The sequence below is a fragment of the Mastomys coucha genome, unplaced genomic scaffold (assembly GCF_008632895.1).
Source record: "Mastomys coucha isolate ucsf_1 unplaced genomic scaffold, UCSF_Mcou_1 pScaffold12, whole genome shotgun sequence".
NCBI classification, from domain to species: Eukaryota; Metazoa; Chordata; class Mammalia; order Rodentia; family Muridae; genus Mastomys; species Mastomys coucha.
The window spans coordinates 717,655-727,859 of NW_022196894.1; the positions used below are offsets into that span (position 1 = coordinate 717,655).

Sequence of the window (10,205 nt, forward strand, 5' to 3'; positions counted from 1 at the left end):
CAGAAACAGAGAGCCGAGTGTTAGGTTCAGAAACCACATGGGATTCCTATATGGGGTATACATGAAGGACAAAGAAGACAGAGGGGAGTAAAACCCAGATAGTGTCAGGGAAGGTTTCTAGGAGGAAAATGATGTATAAGCTGAGAGGAAAGCTAGCTCCCTTAGCTCAAGGGAGTTATGATGGCAGTATGATGTGGGGAATGTGAACCCCACATTCTGGATGGAGGTACAGACATCCTGATATCAGGAGAGAAGTACCACTCAAGATCCCAGAACATGTGTAAACTGGAATCCTTGTGGGACTGGGATAGCAGACAGAAGACTAGAAACACCAGCTACAGAGGAAACAGTCTGGAAGGGGTGTGCTATGGCTTTAAGATAATGGAGCACAAGAGGCCTTGGGTTTTTCTCCCTGGCAAAGATAAATTCACATAGAGTTCCAACACAGGGCTTTCTGGTTGTGGGAAATCAACATTAGCCTTCATTTTCCTGCTACTCGGTAAATCCTGAATGCACAGAGTCCCGTGAGGTCAGGGGTTGTGCTGTGAGGTGGCAGTGAGAACATACCTCTTCCTGGTAGCTGGTTCTGTAGGATCGCTCCAGCTCCTGGTCCAGGAAGTTCAGGCTGAACTGATTGATGGGTGGCTTGAAGAAATAATCTTTCATCAGGCTGGAAGACACAACCAATGCACTCTGTCAACACTAGCAGAAACAGGCTCAGACGCCTCTCAGAGTACACCAGCGAAGTTACCTCTGAAAGTCACTCTGTGGCAGGTGCTGCCTCCGCAGATATGCCTCTAGCAAAGTCCTTTGTGTCTAGACACAACCATCTGCTGTCTCCCTTCACTAGGGAGTAACCACTGTGCATGATCACCACACTCATTAGACCGTGTTTCTGAATACGTGGTCCACGCATCCAGGATGGGAAGACAGTGACGGCAGCTCTTTTATCCTCTGAGGTGATCTTTTCGGAAAGCCAGCTGATCACGGTGCTAAGAGGACTTACAGAGATTTGGAGACTTTGAATGAAGGCAGTTCCAAAGGCTTCCTGTCATCCAGAATACTGACAGTAATTACACCTCAAACGTAACGACTTGTTACTGGGAGATGGTGTTTGCAGATGAGGTAACTGTGGGGTTGTTATCAAAATTCAGAGTGCAGGTGAGGCTTGAAAATGATTATGCTCGGCGATTTTAACAGATTAGCAATCTCGTCTGATTTATGTGACTCTTGTATTCTTCTATGGACTGTCAGCAAATCATAATATCTTTGCTATGCATTGGAGAACTACTATAAATTTAAGGGAATGCTGGTGTGATTTCAGAAGGCAAATACAAATACAGGTGTAATCTCTCTCCCACAGGCCTTTAGCCTGAAGTCATGTAAAACAGGGAAGGAGCCTCACATATGCCTATCACAGGTGCCTTCCTCCTTTGCTTGTTGTGACAAATACTTATGATGTTCTCAGACTCAAAAGAGGAAAAAATGTTCCCTCATGCTGGCTTTGTCTTCCTTTCCAATGACAGAGAGAAAATGACAAGGCAGGAGTCTGGTGTCTGCATCCCAGCAGTCCAGTGGCAGGATCAACTCTGTTGAAGCTGCATGGCTCTTTCACAGTTATTAATGGGAGTTTCTGCCTTTCTCACAGAAGATCGAAAGCAACTGCTGGGAGGCACAAGACAGAGTAACCAAGACAGCTGGAAGGAGAGGAGGCATCCTCGGAAGAAGGCAAGAAAGACAGGTAAGCTTCCCACCTTTTACCTTTGTTTTGTTTTCCCTGAAGACAGACATTAGTTAGCACCACTGCTGACCCTCTGATAGAAAACCCTGCAATTCCAGCACTTGGAAGGCCAAGGCAGGGAGGTCATGGGCTTAAAGACATGAGAGCTATAAGTAAGACTGGGGGAAGGAGAAGGAGAAGAGGAAAGGAAGGAGTGGGGAGAAGGGAGAGACTCCCCAAATGCTGCAATCTTGAATCACTATGCCTGCCTCCAAAAGCCAGACTTAATGGCATAAAAAAAAAAAAACCTAGGAATTAGGAATTGTAGAGATGGCTCAGGTTGTATTCTTCTAGAGGGCCCAGGTTCAGTTACCAGCACCCACATGGTGGCTTACAATCATCTACTATTCCCATTCCAGAGATCTGATGTCCTCATCTTAGCTACATACGTGTGGTGCACAACTTAAACATGCAGGAAATATATTCACACAAATAAAAAATAAATATTAAAATTTTTAAGTTAACCCCCAAATATAGAAACTACAGAGTGAATACAGATAAAGAATGAGGTTATAAATCTCAGAAAAGCAAAAGTCAGGAAAGAGGGAGAAGCCCAGGTTCTGCATATAAATTGTTCTCACATCTAAGTCTGACTCTTAAACTTGCATCTAAACTGCACATGACTGGGGGACCTCCAAGCAGTCCAGTTAAAGTGAAAAGAGACCATTTGATTTGAATCAGATAAGTGAACTGCTTGCTGAGACAAACACTTAGCATTCTTCAAAGAGATATAATGACATTTAAACTACTTTCTAAATGTTGCACACAATGTCAACACAATCCAACATTGATAGGCTAACAAAGAATTTGGAAAACACAATTCCACATAAAAGAAATGCAGACATTGAAGATCCCCTCAAGACTTCATAGAGTCTGGAGTAAGAAGACAGGGACTTATAATTCATGGAGTTGAATACACATAACAGCAAGGGCATGAATAACAAGAGGAGAGCCATAAATATACACTGCAAGAATTCATTTAAAATGAAGTGTTTTAACATTCACTTGAAGCCCACAGATAAGGCCTAAGGATGCCGTCCTAGTAGCTTCAGCGTCAACCTAATATAACCCAGCATTATCTGAGGGAGCCTCACCTGGGGAGTTTACTGTTGGTTGATGGGGAGGGTCCAGGACACTATGGGCAGGGTCATCCCTGGGTAGGTGGTCCTGGGAGCAAGCCAAGGAGTAGTGTTCTTCTATGGCTTCTGTTACAGATTCCTGACTTGATTCCCTCAATTACAGATCGTGACTTGGAGAACAGAAACCAGAGCTAGTATATGTCTGTAGTTCCTAGAGCTACAACTGAACTGTGGTCTGGGCACCTAGCTAGAATGGCAAAAACTACTGAGTAGACAGATTATCAGAACAATCCTGTCAACCCCCAGGATCTAACCGATGCCTGCAGATCAGTGCAGTCTGCACAAATGCAAGCAGTTAAGGGCCGAGCAGCACACTTTGCAAATGCATATATCTTCACCACACCACCACATCGTATGAGAACATGAAACAAGTCTCAGTTTAAAGGACTGAAGCCACACAGAGTGTGCGTTTGGATAGCAGCATTAAGGCAGGTGTCAAGAACATATCCCAAAACATTCATCATGAAAAGGAGCCACAGCGCCCTGGAGAAAAGGTTCATTCTTAAGCTAGAGCAGGTGAGTTATGAAGTGAGCTTGGAACATCCCATTGTGTTAAAGACCACAGCAAACAAATGAGGGGTCGTGTCAGAAGGACCCACTTGCCAGTCTTACGGGGATCACTGGTCAGAGTCAAGCATTCGAGTGCTGCAAGCACAAGGATGGACAGAACAGGAGTGTGCTAGCTCAGGTTAACGATGGTGGATAAAGCACTATGGGGTGGAGGGGACCTCTTTACAGTGGTTGCTGCACACCAATGGCAACACGGTGTAGATGCAATCCAGCACCTGAACCATCACTGCAAAGACGGTTCCAGACAAGACTCATTGTCAACAGAGTTAACCCCAAGGAGGTCTGACAAGGACTGGGAACTTCCCACTGTCTGCCACACTGAGAAGTTTGTCATTGTTTGGTGAAACTGGCCTTGACCGTGCAGATGCTTAGTAAGGACCAGTGGGTGTTGTATCCTCTGGATATGACAGACATCACTCCCATTAGGTCTGGCCAGAGAGGCAAACCTGAGTCTGAGGAAGAATTCACAAAATCCAACGTCCACGTCTTCCTATAAATGAGTCAGCCTGTAGACTTTTCAAATGTTAATATCACAAAAGACTAAACAAGACAGCCAAGGATTTTTAAAGTCTCAGATTTTAAAAGACTCAAGGACTGATCAGTAATGGATACATGTGAGCCTGGATGAGATCCTGGGCTGGAGGGAGAGAGAGCTGCCAGTGACTTGATGGGTTAGCTGACAATCTGGAACATGGACTTAAGGCTAGAAAGAATGTCCCTAAACATCTCAGATTTCATGTATGTTCAACAACATAATTATTTTTAGGAGTTAACATACGAAAGGGTGATGAGCAGACTGCATCCAACATACTTGTCAAATGGTTCAAAAAACACACATAATAAGAGAAGAGAGTATACTGATAATATCACAAAACCCATTTCTTCATATGGTACCCAAACAATAAGTTTTTTTAAAATGGAGCAGGCAGGATCAGCAGGTAAAGGCGTTTGTTACCAATCCTGACAATTTGTGCTTGATCCTCGAATAGGCTCTTAAAAGCTGTTCTCTGACTTCCAGTGTATATGTATGATACTCGCATACAGGGACACAAACACAAAAAAAAAATGATAAAGAAAATAAATAAAATGCTAAAAATGGGTATATCAGGCAGAGTGTATAGTGAATTTCAAGTTTCAAGTTATCTCAGAACAAAAATAAAGTAATATAATGACAGCAGACAGACAGACAGCAGACACACGGATGAGGCAGCTCAGGGAACCTGTGGACTCTGCGACCATCTCGGGCTATGGAGCCTTACCTGTCTTCTTTGATGACATCAACAAAGTGGGCGTCAGTTTTCTCACGGATGTTCTTGAACCTGAGCGGGAGGAGGGCTGACTGGTCCAAGCTCACGCCTGCCCACCGTCCCTTCTCCTGCAGTATCTCACAGAGGGAAGTTTGGCTCTTGGTGAGCTTCTCCTCTGCGGGAGGACTCAGGAGTCCGTTCTGGGTTTTGGAGTTGGGTCCTCCAGAAGCCTGCCTCAAGACAGAGGAAGGAGCACAGGGGGTGAAGTGGTCGCCAGGAGCAGGCCCTGCTTCATACCCATCCCCCAGCATGCTGGGGCCTCCACACTGAGGACTGTGAATTGATTCCCACCCCACATTCCACTTCTCCCCTAGCCCCACTCCCCTGAGGCTCTGCTTTGGGACAGGGCATGTCTGGGTGTATGGCAGCTGGAAGAAAGTTGTAGAACAGCCATGAAGTGAAGAGGATGATGAGCTAAACACGGAAGAAGGCTACAGGGAAGGTAGAGGAGGCTCAAGGACAGTTGCAGGGAAGGAAAACCCAGGCTTCTGGATAGAAGTACCTCTGGCTATGAGAGGCACCCATCTGAGTCCCCTGAGATACTGGGAGGTGCAGAATGACAGACAGGGGCCCCCAAGGAAGCTGTTTCCAAAGCTCCCCAAAGCTCTTTGTTCAAGCTCTACCCTACTTTCCACTCCAGTCCTGCCCTGGTCTCAAAGCCCTGGCTCCAGGCAGCCCCCAGGCTGTCAGTCCTACCTCAGGAGAGCCTGTCTTGGGTGCATCTCTTACCTGCAGGAGGCCCTTGGTCCTCTTTGCACCTCTGTATTCTACCTTATACAAAGCCCAGCCCACAGCCCTCTAACACTAGCCTTCTGAACTGGCTGCCCCTGAAGAATCTCACCCAGTTCTACTTTATACCAGCCGCCCTGGTTTTTGTTGTTATTTTGTTCTTAAGTGCTGGGGATCAAATCCAGAGTCGTATGCATGCACAACCTATGCTCCGCCTCCACTACTGAGTCCTCTGCCATCGTATTGATCAGCCTGTTCAACCCCAAAGCCTAGAAGGTGTGGAACGCTATTACCTAAGAGGAGTTACTTTCAGAGCTAAGAAGTTGACGAGACAGGAATGTCACCTTAGGTGGATGCGCCAGGAGAGGTACTGACAGGAACAACAGCCATGAGCTTGTTACCTTGGTGCTGGTCTTAGGCTCGTCTTGACAGCCATTTTGCACAGCTCCTCCTTCTGCACCAACTTCAGGTTTGGGAGCAAATGTGATTCCACAAGAAGGGCAAGTCTGAGGGAAAACACAGGCCACAGGAATATACTTGGAATATACTTGAAAATACATGGTCCAAACACTTCAAGATTGTTGTTACAACCTGCCTGCCCACAGAAACGATGGAACCAAGCAGAAGGCTCACTGAACCACACAGGTTCAGCGGAACCTGAGAACAAACTGGTAAGATGAAAAGGGAAGCAAACCCCTTACATGAACTCAGAGCAGCACACAGGCAAAAAGAAACACAAATGCCTATTGGCTGATGGGTCAGCCAGCTGTGGTCATTCAGCCATAGCACAACAAACCCTGGACACACTATGCTTTCTTTTTTTAAAAAAATTAAATTTGTTCTTTAACAATTTCATGTGTGCATAGAGTACATTTTAATTATTCCCAACCTTGCTCTCCTTCCCCTCTCTCCACACCTGTCAACCCCCTACCTCCCTACAAATACCATTCCCACACTCCTGTCTACCTTTTTGCTTTGTTTTGTGACCCACTGAATTTATCTAGAATCATCTGTGTGATCACCAGTTTGGAATTACCCACTAGAACCTGGAGGGATTATGGAGAGATGCAATTGAAGACAATGACTCAGCTTCTTCCAGAACCTGTCGGGAGCCAGTAAGTTTAGCAGAGAGGGGTAGAGTCCCATGAGCCCCACCCCTATCCATTACTGACTGCCACAAGTCCCACCCCCATCCATTATTGACTCCTGACAGGGCCAACACTGTGCATGTCTGGTGCTCGTAACCCAGCTGCAGTAAGCTGCAATAGCGGTGTTCTACCTACTGGAAGAATGGCATGTCCTGCCCCTTTGCCTATCTTTAAGCTCTTATAATCCTTCTGCCCCATCTTCCATGCTCCCCGAGTTTTGCAAAGGATGTTATAAATGTCTTGTTAAGGGCCTTTATTCTCAGTTTACTGAGTGGCCATGAGTTCTGTATACACTACTGTTAGCTGAGCCTGGACCTAGGCTACTTCTGCAGCTTCCAATGTGTGCTGTAGGATGTGCTCTGTATACCTGGATGCACACCATCATGCTTTCTGAAAAGGACAAGCATGGTGGTGAATCTGTAAATCCCAGAACCTGAGAGGCAGAGACAGGAGGATTATCACAAACTCAAAGCCAGCCCAATCTACACAATTACATAATGAGTTTTAGGCCAGCCAGCAAGGGATAGTCACTGCCAAAAATCAAACAACAATAAAAATCAGATACAAAAGCTATATACTCCATCTGAAAAGTTGTAAAATGCCCAGTAAAGGTAGTTCTAGAGAAAGAACAGAGAGTGGTGGCTGCTGGGAGGGGACGGTGACTGCTAACGGCTATTGCCTGGGCTGCAGACCTGGGTGCCCCTCTCTCAGCAGGATTGCTACAGTGACACTGACAGGAGGCAGGGCCTTTGGCAGCTAACCAAGTAACGGGGCCCTGCTCCTATGGGTGGGATCACTGCCCTTATAAAAGGGAGCCAATCAATTCCCTGGCCACTCCCATTCTGTGAGAAAGGGCCATATAAGCTGTGAACCAGCATCATATCCTCACTGGATATCAAATGTATTGGCCTCCAGAACAGTGAGCAACAACTTTTTTCCAAAATTACATTTATTTTTAATTATGCTTCTGTGTGGGTATGTGAATATGGGAGTGGTGCCTGAGGAAGCCAGTTGTGATCTGCCCAATTTGTGTGTAGGAATTAAATCCAGGTCCTCTGCAAGAACAGAATGAGCCATCTCTCCAGCATGGCGACAACTTCCTATTGTGGGCATTCTCCAGTTGGTGGATTTTTTGTGACATCAGTTAAATGGAGGAAGACAGGCTTTTCTTTTTTCTTTTCTTTTTTTTTCTTTTCTATTTTAAGGGGTCATGAAAACGCTCTGAAGTAACATGATGATGGTTCTACACCTTGCAAATACGCTGTAAGCTTACATGATTGAAAGATTGGTTCTGTGCCATGTGGCTCACACGTCACAGTGACAAATGAGTGGGCTAAGTGGCCACTAGCTAAACTGAGGTTTGTGAGCTCTCTGTGCTGGACAGCTGGGTTAAAAACTAGGGATATGTCCTGTAGACCAGAATTCCAAGCTTGTAGGAATTAGCTGACCTAGGAAGGCGAAGGTAAGACTCAGAACAGACAGGTGTAGAAAGAGGAAGGCGCAGCTCACTCACTCACTAACCCCCTGCCTAAAATGAGTTTACCTCAGGACCCTCATGCTGTCAATGTGGCGCAGTAGCCTAGGGATGGCATGACAATGGCTGGTTGCCAGTGAAGATTTCTTCTCAGTGAGAACTATTAAACACTAGGATTAATTATGGAAGACTAGATATTGTTGAGAAATTAAAAATAGCCTAAAGGCAAGAATATGACCCAAGCTCACATCCAAATTGAGGTTGCAAGTCACTGCTGCATTAAATGAAAGCACAGATGCTAAAGAGTTCTATAGGCTGGGGATCTGACATAGGCGGACTGAATATCCATATTTATTTCAAAGATGGATGTACACATGCCCAAGTAGCTATTATTTATTAACTAGCACATGTGAACAAATACTAGCTCCCAGGTAAAGTCTGTTTATGCCCTTTATTTTTAAGTTTCAATTTTGTGTGTGCATGTGTGCATATGCGTGTGTGTGCTGGGCTGGGGAGAGCATAGAAGTCAGAGGACAGCTTCCTAGAGTTAGTTTTCTCCTTCTATTTTTAAGTGGGTTCAGGCTGTGTGGCAAGCGCTCTTCCCAGGGAGCATCTCTAGTGCTGTGCTTACACTATCAAACTGACATCAACAAGGCAGAGCTGCTCCATTGGGAAATTAACACAATGACTTTTTTTGAAATGGCATCTCATATAACTCAGGTTAGTCTTGAACTTCCGTATCTGAGAACAATCTTGACTCCCCTCTTTCTACCTATTGACTGTTGGGATTGTGTCCCCATCCAGCTACAGTGAAATAATTTTAAAACACCTTATGGTGTTGACTGAGTTAAAGTTCAAACATTTGCTAATGGACAGGGTTATAAGTCAGTGAAGTATTTCACACACAAGATTGAGGACTCTAGTCCCATCCCCTGAACCCACAGGTGTTGTTATTTGTTTGTTTTGTTGATGTTTTAAAGCCAGGTATGGCCGTAATCCCAGCACTGGGAAATAGAGACAGGAGGATCCCTGGGCCTTGCTGGCCAACTAATCTAGATGAATCAGGGAGCTCCAGGTCAGTGAGAGACTAATTGTGTCTCATCGAGATGGAGAATAACTGAAGGAGATACCTGTCATTGACCTCTAACTTACACACATGAACACACAAGCATGCACGCATGCACACAAGTACACACACATGTACCCAAATCAAGCACAAAATGACCCTCTGAGCCCCCAGTGGAGGAATGATGTAAATGGGCCCAAGAGATACCTAGTTCTAACCAGAGCTGTTCAGAGGTGGCTGCTCCGTACTGGTGCAGTGCCTAGCTTGCTCCTCCAGAGGGCACACTGAACATTTATTTCACTAACCACGTAGCTGACTAGGGAAGGACACAGCTTAGTTGGGACAGGCTGACCTTATGGTTTGAGAGTCATTAACTTCATCAAACCCCTAGGGGCCACAGACTTTGAAACAGGAGGATGAAACAGTACAAAGCTATTATTTCTCTGGCCACTTTGAAACATCGAGACTGGAGAAGAGCCACACTGCCACCAGCCTGACATCATGGTCCTGGTTCTGCCACAGTGGGTGTAGGACTTCTCTAAGCCTCCTTTATAAAATGGAGTTATGTTTACCCAAAGATCTTACTGTAAGGGATAAGTGAAGATGCTCATGCAAACTATGTCAGGATATTTCAAAAGCAGTTATTTATTTATTTATTTATTTATTTATTTATTTATAGAACATGGTCTCAGGACTGCAGAGATAGCTCAGTGATTGAGAACACTGACTGGCTACTCAATCATGACCATTGGAGTTCAGACCCCAAAACTAATATCAGGAGGCTCACAACACCCACAACTCCAGCTCCAAGGGATCTGAAACCTTCTGGCCTCATGGGCACCCCTTCCCACATACACACAAACATAATTAAAGTAAAATAAATATGTTTTAACACATGGCCTCACTATGTAGCCCTGGGTGTCCTCAAACTCATCTCACAGTCTTTAAAGTTGCAATCTTCCTGCTTCCAAACCCTGAGTGCTGGGCTTACA

The 10,205-nt window shown here is 45.3% G+C and overlaps 1 protein-coding gene across 2 annotated transcripts in view; it reads right to left on the reverse strand.

Annotated features, from left to right (window-relative positions):
* Positions 1–10,205, reverse strand: part of Adcy9 (adenylate cyclase 9) — a 134,767-nt gene that overhangs the window by 23,563 nt on the left and 100,999 nt on the right. The window contains exons 4-6 of one of the 2 annotated variants that reach the window (XM_031361023.1): positions 5,927–6,031; positions 4,749–4,966; positions 568–670 (exon numbers count right to left, since the gene is read on the reverse strand). In XM_031361023.1, the coding sequence (XP_031216883.1) occupies positions 568–670; positions 4,749–4,966; positions 5,927–6,031 (426 nt within the window). Of the gene's footprint in view, positions 1–567; positions 671–4,748; positions 4,967–5,869; positions 6,032–10,205 lie in introns of both variants that reach the window. The other variant, XM_031361021.1, reaches the window with a different exon arrangement.